Raw genomic sequence first — 12,452 nt, 5'->3', positions numbered from 1 at the left:
GGATGATACAGTGGTAATTGATAAGGCAGTACTCTTCTGTCCACCTGGAGCCTGTTGAGTAATAATAATGGCTGCAGCATTCCACCCCAGAAGTGGCTGAATGTCCATAACTTCTAGAGTTTGTAACCCACATTGGGATCCTTCTGGATGAGACGGGACATATAAACTCAGAATATGATAGTATTACTATTTCTCTGAGAAACAAGGGATATCTAGCACAGTGCCCCTATGTTAATTGCGTGTGGGTATGTACATGTGTTTGAATATGTCTCCAAAGGTTTACAGTGGGGCGAAAATGAAAACTACTTCTCTGCTTTACTTTTGCTGGACAACATCATAAATTCATACATGTCATGTTACCACACTAGATGGTCGGCCTTAGGACATTAACATTAATTAAATGAGTTAATTGGAACTATAAAAATATAATTTAATGGGCTCTACTGATCCACACAAGTTTGCAGAAGTGTTGTCTTGAAGTCTCAAATGACCCCACATTTTGTCTATTCTCAGGAAGACCAATGTCCATGTTTTCTGATGAATGCTTGTACCTTAGTGCAGATGGGCAGGCATTTGTGTGTTGCCTCTGAAAAGAGTAGTTTAGCTCATTTGGGTACTCAGCGATATCAGCAAGTTTGGCTAAGCCTGCCGCCCATACTGAATGATTGAAGGTATCAGTAAGGAGAAACTTGCAATCCTTTGTGCGGACCTGTACTTCTGCTCTGAAAGCAGCTTGTTGAGATATTGCTACCTTTGTGGGAGCCACCTCCCTCCTGTGAAGTTGCTAGTGATGGAGCCCCATGTCATAGCAAAACAATGCCAAATGTTGCGAATCCATTAGACTGCTTCTAATGAGGTTCACCTGCTTGACAGCTTAATGAAGGACCCAGCGCAGGTTCTCGGAGGCTTACTAAGAACTAGGGCTGTATGAGACAGAGAAGCCATGTGGCACTGAGTGCAGTGACTTTGGATGGATGTGATCAGGTTGCTATTCTTGTCTCTCATTGCCTTGGGATCATCCCTGCAGAATGAAGAAGTCTTTGTCGCTTCCTGAAGTGTCTGGGATCAGTATCAGCTGTGTGTCCTGGCACAGCTTTACAAAAGAGCAAGGGGCAGGTCCTCTGCTTGTGTAAATTGTCGTAGCTCCATTGATTTCAGTGGAGCTATGGCAGCTTATACTAGTGAAGGATCTGTTCCCAAGTCATCTTCCATAGAATCAATGGGAAACATATGTCACTGGCACTGCAAGCTGAGCAGCACCCCCACGGTAGCAATGTCAGTTGACTCATCAAATTGAAATTTTATGTAGTCATTTTTTTTTCTGAGATTTAAAAACCAGGTACTCCTCTGCAGCCTCAATGGCTGTGTTGCCAGTACTGTGCACAGCAGGGATATAACACAGGCAGTGTTCAGTTGGGTGCTCTCTCTGCCTTAGACCCCGTGACTTTTGAAACCATTGCGCTGCATTGGGAAGGGTAAGATTTGCTACATGGCAGGTGCTCAGATAGCGATGGGCCCTCTTGTGAGAACATAGATAACATAGTGGTTCATTACACAGTTATGCGATTTATAGAGCTGCCAAATAAGGTTCCTGACACTTAGTTCAAGTAACATGGAGAGACCGACATAGCACTTCTATTACTAATTATACTTGGTCCTGTATTTTGTACTTCATACATCTGTGAAGTGGGTTCTAGCCCACGTTATGCCCAAACAAATTTGTTAGTCTCTAAGGTGCCACAAGGCTCCTCAGTTTTTTTTACTTCACACTGACTCTGACTTTTACTGGAGGATCTTAAAATGCTTTACAAATATTAATTAATGCTTGTAATAGCCTGTGAGGGAGGAAAGTTATCATCTCTAGCTTACAGATAGGGAAAGCAAGGCACAAACTATCTGGGCCTGCTTTTTCAGAAGTGCTGATTGTCCACCACTTCAGTTGAAGCTGGTGGAAGCAGCAGGTGTTTGGCACTTCTGAAAATCAGGCTGAGATATTTAAAGGTAGGCAGCCAAAAATGGAGGCACCCAAAGTGAGTGGTCACTCTTGAAAATTTTGGTCTTACTGTCTTGCTTCAGGTCATACGTGGAGTGGTGGGAATTCAATCCCATCTTTTCAGTGTTAGTTGAACCACTGAGATAGTGTGGGAGGTGTGGGGTGGGGAGCAACCATCTGTTTTGTATATTGCTGCTGTTGCTGCTTTTTGTAGTAGATCAGGGATTTTTTTTAAGAGTGAAGAAAGATGCTACATAATTCTGTTTGTCATTTACATTTCATTGAGAAAATGAGCTAGTTTTTAATACTAGTGGTTATTCCCCCTGCTTACAGGGTGAATAAATAAAAAATCAGTATGATAAATCTGAACAGTAGGTTCTGTTGTTTTGATAGGTGTAGCTGACAAACATTAGTTGGTGTGTGTTCTTTCTGATCATGGAAAACTTTTCTGTGGGCTGTGAAAGCTTATTGATGATTCTAGCCAGTCTCTTTGGCCGAAGCTTTATTTACATGGCAGAAAGAATCACCCAAAATATGTGAACTCTTCACCTCCCTGTCAGCAGAGACAAACACATGAATTCTTCCTAGGTTGACAGATTCTGGGCCTGTCTCTTTCCACCTGTTGTATCCTAATTTTACTATTTTAAAAAAATTATAAAAAAGCAACAAACAAATCCCACTTAAAGTAGCATGACATTGTTACATGCTGTAAAAGATACACTGGTTGCACAAGAGCCACAAAAAACGAATCACTGAAGAAACTTTAACAGTACATGGTTCCGAATAGCTTAGAAAGAGTTGTGGTTGCATTTGCTTTTACGCTTATGGTGCTGCTGGTATTCATCCCATTGTTTTGTAAAGCAGTTTGAATTGGCAAAAGCACTACCTGAAATTGAAATTAGCTCTATTGCTGGAATACCTGGCACACAACTGTGCTCTGCTCATAGGTTTTTGTCATCTTAAAACTAACCCAGTCTGCCTAGCATCGGTTTTCTGCATAGCCCCTAGCACTTACAGACCGCTGTGATCACTTTCATTCACTTCAGTGGTAGCAGGCTCAGGCCCTCATTGAGAAAGCATTTATTTTAGATTATTTACTTTAGATAACAGTCTGTTATAACAGCCAGGAGGGCCCTGTTGGCCCACCTGGATTGATTATGGGAGGCAGAGTCATTCATCTCTGGGTCATCATGTCCAGTCTATGTCCAGTCGTTAAGCACTGTTGACATCTGATGGTGTGGGAGTTTGTGTGAAATTACATGATGGTCCCATCCAGTTCTTAGGACGTGTGTGTGTCTCATTACCAGTACTATCACAATTGGTCACTCACTTGACAGAGGGGAGTAAGTGGATATAGAGAATAAACTACTCTGACTTCCGAAGGTGGTCCCACTGGATCAGGGTCGAGTCCCATTGGCGAGGGATATGAAGGAAGCATACGCTTCTGCTGCCCCTGCTGTATGTGTTCTGTGGTTTGCTGTTCAGGGATGTGAGTTTGACACCTTTTACCAGCACTAAATTTGTACCTGTGCATCCCTACACCGAACGCACACTGGCCTCTCTACCTGTCAGGGGAGGCTCTGACATGAGGCTGTTGTTTGCTTATTGCAGTTTCACAGATTAAATTTTTAACTGTATATTTTCTTTTTTTTCTTTCCAGAAGGTACCAGGAGCATCTGGTGGAGCTTTACCAAAAATGAGGAACGCAATGCTATTTTCAGGTATTGCAAACAGCTGCTTTCACACAGTCCTTGTGTCTAACCCCAGTGCATGTGCATTTGGGTACACCTGCCACTCCAGCATGTCTACCTTGTTTTGTTTTGTTTTTAAAACTGTTCAAAGTAGAAAGACTACAAATTTGTAAGTGTTTTCCTTTTAAAAAAATTATTATTAATGATCATACCAGCCTCGCAGGTATTCTCAAACTGCTTAGGGTTTGTTAGACACCTGTCTGTCTACTTACATGTGCACCATCACCATAGTATATTGCTTTTATAAAATGCTGATTTGGATTAACTGCTTATATAGGGCCAGTCTGGAGATCCCTGATTCCTGGTTGTTGCTCTCAGGAGTTATCCCATTAACTTCTGTGGAACTATTGGTAACTGCTCATCAGTGTGAGTAAGGGGTCCCCGTTGTGGTCCAGAGTAAATATAACTGTACATGTATACTGAACCTCTTTTAATAACACTTACACAATTCTATCTGTCTAACATCACCCCTTGCTCTATGAAAGCTAGGAAGTGAGGGAAAGAACGGGAAATCCCCAATGAGTTTCCTTCAGCTGCCTCTAATCATCTTTCCATCAAACCCTAATTTTCCTAGATATCAGTTGATTTATGCATCAACCAAGAAACATTAGGACCCCATAAACTCACGCATTGGGACCCTACAGTATCAGCTCCAATCTACCCATTTCTGGGGCTTTTCTGGTGCATTTTCTGTGTATTTTTTTTCCTTTTCATGCCTTTCATGGGGTGGGGAGAGAATAGAAGCCATAATCACTACTGAAAGTAGCTCAGTAATTCTTCCTGAGGTGAAGGGGTTAAGTGTTTTCGTAGCAAAAACCAGCTCTCTCATAGTGGAAGGGGAAACAATAGCTTGGCATCCCACTGGAGCTGCTTTGGTCTGTGGAATGTGTTGCTAAGAGGATCGGGATGGATTCAGTAATTTTTATGTCAAGAGTCAGTTCTGAAAAAGGCGCCTGGAGAAAAGAAAGGGAAAGTTAGTGAGAGGAGAATAAACAAGTGAAGTCCTCCTTTCCCTTGCAGATAAGAGGAAGGGGCTGTTAATGTGGAGTTGACAGGCACTGGTTTAAATGCTAGTTGCTCGCAGTTCATATTCAGAATAATTTTCAGTTAACACTGAACGATTACAGAGTGGCTGCATAAGCTTCCAAAAGAAAGCAGATGGCCAAGCAGGGCTGCCTTGCAGTGTTAGTAATGCACATGTGAATGAGATGCACACAAAAAAAGACTCATAGAAACACAGGACCAAATTTTGTTATTGCTAATTTACTGCATGTGGATTTTATATGGCTTAAGGAGGGGCAAGAGTGATACACCATTGCTCCTCTGCAGTTTGTTGCTAGAAGAGGGGCTTGAATGATCTAGGATTTGTGCCCTTTCTTTAAATTGTGCCCTTGCATTTGACTATTCTGCTCTGATGCTGTTAGAGCTGTTCCAGAGGTTCCAACAGTCTTGGTTCCGATTAATCCTTGAAGGCAGGGGAGTTATTCCAGTGATGAATTTGGCTCATTGAATTGTCACTGTTTACCCCGAGACCTTATGGATCTGAGGCATCTGTGGGGATTCTGCTCTCCTCTGAGCTGTGTGCTCCTTCATAGTCCTCTGCACAGCTGTTGCTGCTTGGGAATGAACTGAAACTCTCTTGATACTGTCTCATTTTAATCATTTAAGTGGTGTTTTTACAGCAGTGGTTAACACCTGTATAGCCCTCTGTAAAGTACTTTGAGATCTATGGATGTAAAGGTGAGTAAATAAATATGATTATCCCCATTCACAAATGGGGGAACTGAAGCAGTAAGAGGTTAAGTGAATTGTGGGAGGTTGCACAATGAGTCAGTAGCAGAGATGGTAAGAGAACCCAGATCTCCTGACTCCAAGTCTGGTCCCCTATCCACTAGGCCATGCTGCCGCTAGATGTTCTCTCATAGCTGTGTTGAGTTGCCGGACTTTCCATCTTTACAGAGCTTTATGTGCTAATTTTGCTTGCTCATCTGAACCCAAAATTCCATGATAGAGGCTGAGACCAAACTGGCAGTTATTGGTCAGACAATGCATATACCTAGCCAGTCCTGGCTCACACAGGTAATGGGGCTGCAATAGATGATCAGGTGACCTTCTGAGATAGGTTTTGGATGTCTTGATCTGAGTGATTCCAAGCAGCCCCAGTGAAGCTGGCTTCCTGTACAGTCAGGCTAGTTTGGGCACCTGTTGCACTGCTAGTTAGAATCCTCTTTGATATACAACTATTAAGGCTATTAAACCCCTTCCAGTCTCCTTTATTAGAAACACATCTTTAAAACTCCCATAGAATGGTTTCCAGAACTGCTGCTCTCATGAGAATAGAATGGAAATGAAGAAATCTGAAAAATTAGTAGGATCAAACCATTATGAGATTCTCCTTCCCAAAACACTGAAGAGAACCATGGAAGAGGGTGTGCTGCCAGTTGTCTAAGTTAGAAACAAAATTTAGCCTAGGAAGGGAAGAGAAAATCTTTACTTTGAGTTTGCAAAAATGTCCTTGTGTGAACTTTGTGTGTGAACGTCTCAAGCTTTCCCTGATGACATCTGGTTAATTGCTTTGGTGAACTTATTTGAAGCCAACGTGGCTAGTCTTCCAGACCATAAGGACCTTGCAGGCAAAATGTGCTTGTGCCCTATTTTCAATAAGGATATCTTTAACTTGTCTATTTATTTTGCAATGTTAGCACCTTCTTAAAAGGGTTCAGTCAGCTAGCTTGTGGCTCAATATTTAGATTTTGTGTTCCTGTAAGTGTGATTGTACAAAATACAGACACCACTCTATGAATAGAAATGGTGATATGAGGATTTAAACATTCCCCTGTAGCACTGTGAACCTAAGTACAATAGAGTTGTGGCAGCACATGAGAACCAAAAGAGAAATGGGGTAAGAAGTGAGTGAAATTGTCACTTTCTAGTTTTATTACCCAAGCTTGAGTGAAATTCAGAAAGGTGGAGAGACAGCATATATAATGAAAAGAAAATAAGAGTTTACAAATATTGCAGTTTTAATAATTTGTTGTTTTAGGTAGAGCCATAGGAAGGGAGCCCTGACTACAAAACATGTTAACAACCATACTTACATTAAATCAGTATAACTAACCCTAACATTATTAGGAATACAACTAGAGATTTTAATTTTGTTATCTTAGTTTCCTTTGCCTACTTAACTTGTAATGTTGAAGAAAATCCACAGTACAGCGGGAGTGGAAGTAATGATTATATTAACCATTATGGTGTTAAACTGAGGTAAATACCTCATAGTAAAAATAGTACATAATGCTTTACATCTTCAAAGCACTGTGCAAATATTATCCAATTTATAGTTAATGATTTAGTGGATCCTAGTGAGAAGCATTGTGAAGTCTCAGCTGGGCTGCAGTTTGGTTTCCTTTCACCAGACAGGATGAAATGGCTGTGGAGTATATTTATTATTTATCTGTTTCTCCTATAGCTTTGGTAGTGAACTTGGTTCTTTACAGACATGTCTGAGGACAGAATCCTTGTTCCAAGTGGCTTGCTATCTGAATAGATGGATGCTGCATTCATGATAATTTGGGGGCAGCTGGAAGGAATGATTTGAGGTTCAAGGGTTTGAGCCTCTGCCATTCAAGGCAATGGGATCAGGACTGAGCCCAAATGAGACTTGATTTTCAAGACCCCTTTGTAGGGCCTCAGTATTGGTTGCAGACTCATTGATCTGTGTTATGAGGGAGCTGTCTGTCTCACACACAGGCATCACCATGCACATGATGGATATCCTGTTTGGGGGTTCTGCCTGGGATCTAATTATGCCACTATTATTAGTGTGTTCAGTTGGCAACTCATCTAAATCTAATCTGGGCATGTCCAGTCAAGTGTTTCTCCCTTCTTTTCCCTCTAGTAGCTTAGTTTACGGCACTCTCTGCCACCAACTGCCCACTCAGCTGCTGTTTTCAGTCAGCCAGCGGCAGTGCACTTCTCGCTATCACTAGAGTGATGCTTATGAGCTGGGCCAGATGATAGCTGAGGTAAATTTACCCTGCTGACTGCTTGTCCAAAATAACAAACCCAGCCTGGCCTCCACTCAGAGCATTGCTTATTTTGCCTTCCCTTTCGTCCTCTCCCTCTCCCTCAGCAACAGAGGTGGGTGCTCTGTTTTGATGACAACAATGTTTAATTGTGCCTATGACAGCCTCATAAAGCTCCTGGTCCCTTAGAAGGGAAATACATTGCCCTGTGTGGGTTCAGCATCAATGTGTCAGCCTTTCAGAATTGCTATAAACCAGTTGTCTGGTGGCTGTGTAAGACCTCAGAGCTAAAGTAAACTCATTACTACACAAGGGTTCCTGGGTTCATGGTATTCAGGCATCTTGAAATGCTGCCTTCACCTGGGAAGGGATTGTGTGGGAAAGGGGATTCCCAGCATCCCTTGCCACTCATGTCACATTGATTCTAAATCAAATTTGCTCAATTTACAAGTAAAAATAGATTCCCCCCCCCCACCCCAATTGCTGGCTTGCCAAACCTAACCTGAGTTCTGAAATTCAAGTGAGTTCTTTCCTGCTCACACATAATCCACAGTAACAATTGTGGAAGGCAAATTCTACCCGCAATTACTGCAAGGCAGCCCTGTTCTCTCATAATAGAACATAGTTAATAGTTCTTTTGATCATATACGAATTCACCGTTTCCCAGCTTTGTTGGCTCTGCAGGGTTACTGGAAATAAAAAGGAAAGAGAATTTATTTTTGTCATTGAACTAAACACCTCTGAATGTGCACAGGTCAGGGTTTTCCAAAGTGGCTAGTGATTTTGAGGTGCTCAACTTGACACCTTTTAAAGGGGCCCGTCTTAAAGTGCTAAGAACTCACCCTCTGAAAATCAGGTCCCTTTAAGGTGTTAGTCACCCAAAGTTAGGCACCCAGAATGTCTAGTCACTTTTGCAAATCTTGGCCACCTGGAACAGAAGTGTTTAGTGAGATGGTGCTGGTTTTGCATACTCCCGTTTCAAAGAACCACAAATTAAATCTTCATTCTTTTGCTAACACTGATGGAACAGTGTAAGTCTTTTTTGTCATGCTGCGTTGAAGTCAGTATGTCAGACTTCTGAGACAATTGTATGGAGAGAATGTAATTCCCTGGTCTTGTAGCAAGCAATCTGAATGGCATGAAGCCTTAAAGGATAAATTAAACTTCCCCTTTTCCCCTTCTTCACTGTAGCTAAAATGGTGGGATACTCTTATGTGCATCATTACCCTCATTGTCAAGGGATTGATTGCTAATGGGATACTGGAGCCTTTCACCTCTAGGTCACCGGTTCAACTCCAGGTCAGGTCAATGTTATTGGGCTTGGTCAAAATCAACTGCTAGGAGGGTTGTGTCAGTCTGATTCTTACCCCCAGAAGTAGAGTGACCAGATGTCTCGATTTTATAGGGACAGTCCCGATATTTGGGTTTTTTTCTTATATAGACTCCTATTACCCCCCACTCCTCTGTCCTGATTTTTCACACTTGCTGTCTGGTCACCGTACCCAGAAGAGCCAGCTGCTGCTATTTGTATATAGCAGATCGTTAATGCTAGAGCTCTTTACAGATGTCTAAAGATATTGGCAATGATCAGAGTAAGCCAGTGGCTCTCAACCTTTCCAGACTATTGTATCTCTTTCAGGAGTCTGATTTGTCTTGGGTATCCTTAGTTTCACCTCTTAAAAACTACTTGCTTACAAAATCAGACAAAAATGTCACAGTACACTATTACTGAAAAATTGCTTACTTTCTCATTTTTACCATATAATTATAAAATAAATCAATTGGAATATAAATATTGTACTTACATTAAACTGTATACTATATAAAGCAGAATGAAGAAGTCACTGTATGAAATTTTAGTTTGTACTGATTTTGCTGGTGCTTTTTATGTAGCCTGTTGTAAAACTAGGCAAATATCTAGATGAGTACATGTACAGCTGGTTGAGAATCGCTAGAGTAAGCCATCCTCCAGTGCCCTCTGGTGGCTGATTGAAATGTATCGTTGTAGGCTCCAAATGGGATGACTTGCCTTCTCCACACCTGTGTTGATATATGCTGGATATTTTAGCTGCTTTGGGGAACTGGAGCATAACACTTCTGGAATTACCTAGAGACACTTTGTGTTTAAACTGTTTAGCCTTATGGATGGTGGCCACTGCCAGTATCTTGGGCATTACTAAACTTCAGCATGGTTTAGTGCCACACACCTCAGTGGCTTGAGGTTGTTTGGTTTGATTTCTCTTTAAGAACAGATAAGTTATTTTTAGGTGCATTCTGGAAAAAAATTAGGATTGTGGTTGGATCCATAGAATTCCTTCAAAATCAAGGGTTGAAATAGGAAATGTTAAAGAAGTGTTGGGTGTAGTGGAGTTATTGGCTGATCCATATTAGACTGCTGTGAAAGTGATTTGTAAGGAAAAGAATTATTGAGAGACTTGGCTAGCCAGGGAGTTGGTAATGGCTTAGTCTCTCCTCTCTAGATCAGTGGTCTCCAAACTTTTTTGATTGCACACCCCATCAGTGAAAAAATTTTGAGCACGCACTCCCTGCTCCTGTCCGAACTGCCGAAGCTCCAAAAAATAAAAAGCGGTGGTGCTCCGGCGGTGCTCCTCCTGCCGCACACCACAAAGGATCCTCTTGCGCACCCCACTTTGGAGACCACTGCTCTAGATCATCTGTTTTAATCTTGCCCAGGTTGCTAGTGGCTAAAGGTTGCTACTTTCTGTTGGCTGTCTTTTCATCCTATGTGCAATGGGTTGGTGGGGTTAGGCCAGTTGTTATTAGACAAGTGTTTAGATTATTAAAACCCAATTGCTTGCTTGGCAGCCTCAGCAGAGAGCCAAGGACTTAATAGAGCCTGGATTATTGTTGTCCCTAGAGGTGATCTCTCCAGGTCTGATTAAGGTGTATTAGTGAGAGAGTTTGGGAGAAGCTCCTAATGATGCTGTTTATTCTGTGACTGTTCTGTGAATAAGTAGAGGGTATACTTTAACCTGGGCACCTTCAATCTTCACCTTACCCTAGATTTCATACATTTCACATGTGCAGTGGTTGCTGCCAGTGGTTGTTTAGCATTTAAATAGATGAGTAAAAGTTATGTATGTGCCTGGAGAACAAATAAGGGCCAACTTGGGTCAGCTATTCACCACCTCAGGCCAGATGTTCTCTTCTCCTGTGACAGTATCTGATCTGTAGAAACCTGATGTCTAGATGGATCCTGCTTCCATCATGTTGCTGGGAAAATGTCCATTGACTGCCATGAAAACTATAACACAGCCATGCTTTTACTTGTCACTCTCCTTACACTGCTCCTTTCTGTGGCTTCATCTTATAAAATCTGCACAGCATAAAGGAAGGGAAATGAAAGATGATACAAAAAGCACCCAGATCTCTTACTACATGTTAACCCAGTTAATCTTGGGCATTTGGTTTTCTATAATAATAATACTTGGGATTTTTCAGCTGTGGATCTCAGTGTATCATCTTCTGTATTCATATGTGTCCCAGAAGTCACCAGGAGAGCAGGCAAATGGTCCCTGCAGCACCCATCAACTGCTTTTATTCTACGTTCATCCGTTATTGGTTAGGAGGGGAAGTTACTTCACCGTACCCAAATTGCTCAGTATCATTAAGTTGGCCACCCACTGATGGGCAAATCACAGCCAACATTTCCCCAAGAGGCCCTCTGCTTTTGTGCATTTCCATTTGGGGCATGCAGCATAATGTGAGACGTGTGGGTCTTGATTTTCAGAGCTGCTGAGCAGCCACAACTCCAGGGCAGAGGAGTGAATAGGAGTTTCATGTTCTCAACACCTCTGAAAATCTAAGTGGCTCAAGTTGGGGCCCCCAAAAATGAGGCATCAAAGTTAAAAACCACTTTTGAAAGCGTTGGCCTCAGCTTCTCTGTACTTTGCCTTCCTGATTTGTTTGTTATACTTCATGAGGAATGATGTGAGACTTTGATTATTTTTGTCTACAGGGAAAAGTGTTTTTGCTAAAATCTAAGGTGTGAAAGTAAATTATATAGCTATACAGGTATAAACCCCAGCGTACATGCTTTTATTACCTTACACATGCCTTTTTTGGTTTAGTTCAGGTTGCATAGGAAGGGGTTTGAGCTAAACCAAAGAAAGCCACTCTATACTGGAAAAAGTGTGTTCACATGGAGAGTCACATTGGTATGACTATATTGATATAATGGGTAAAACTTTCCAATACAGACAAAGCCTCAGTGTTTGTAAAGTGCTTTGAGACCTAGATGAAAGGTGCTGCCAGAATGCATTAGGTTCTTGTTCTTAATGAGTAACCCAAAAAAATACCAGAATCATATCCACTTCCCAAAATGCAGTGTCCGTAACAATACAACGATGTCTGCTGTACTCAGTGGCTAGCGCAGCTGTGATTGTGAATGAGTATTAACTCAAGATGGATACTTTGGTCCTCAGCTTTTCACCCCAGAGAAGTTGTCAGATTTCAGTCTAAAGATTTTTTTAGTTTCCTTAAAAGTTTATCATCTCCTTACCGTCTCTCTCTCTCTTTTGCAGATCTAGAAACAAATGGCGATTTAAACAATGACGATTTTGAGTATGAAGATGAAGCCAAACTCGTTATATTTCCAGATCACTATGAAATTCCATTACCAAATATAGAGGAGTTGCCAGCACTGGTCAGTGAGTGTGTGCT

The 12,452-nt window shown here is 41.7% G+C and overlaps 1 protein-coding gene across 1 annotated transcript in view; it reads left to right on the top strand.

Moving 5' to 3' along the window:
• Nucleotides 1-12,452, top strand: part of USP13 (ubiquitin specific peptidase 13) — a 100,222-nt gene that overhangs the window by 22,316 nt on the left and 65,454 nt on the right. The window contains exons 3-4 of the mRNA XM_032783664.2: nucleotides 3,654-3,714; nucleotides 12,314-12,435. Coding sequence (XP_032639555.1) covers nucleotides 3,654-3,714; nucleotides 12,314-12,435 — 183 coding nt within the window. The remainder of the gene's footprint in view (nucleotides 1-3,653; nucleotides 3,715-12,313; nucleotides 12,436-12,452) is intronic.

Source organism: Chelonoidis abingdonii, chromosome 8 (genome assembly GCF_003597395.2).
Source record: "Chelonoidis abingdonii isolate Lonesome George chromosome 8, CheloAbing_2.0, whole genome shotgun sequence".
NCBI lineage: Eukaryota > Metazoa > Chordata > Testudines > Testudinidae > Chelonoidis > Chelonoidis abingdonii.
Note: the sequence above shows the minus strand (reverse complement) of the source record. Positions and strands in the feature narration are given on the sequence as shown.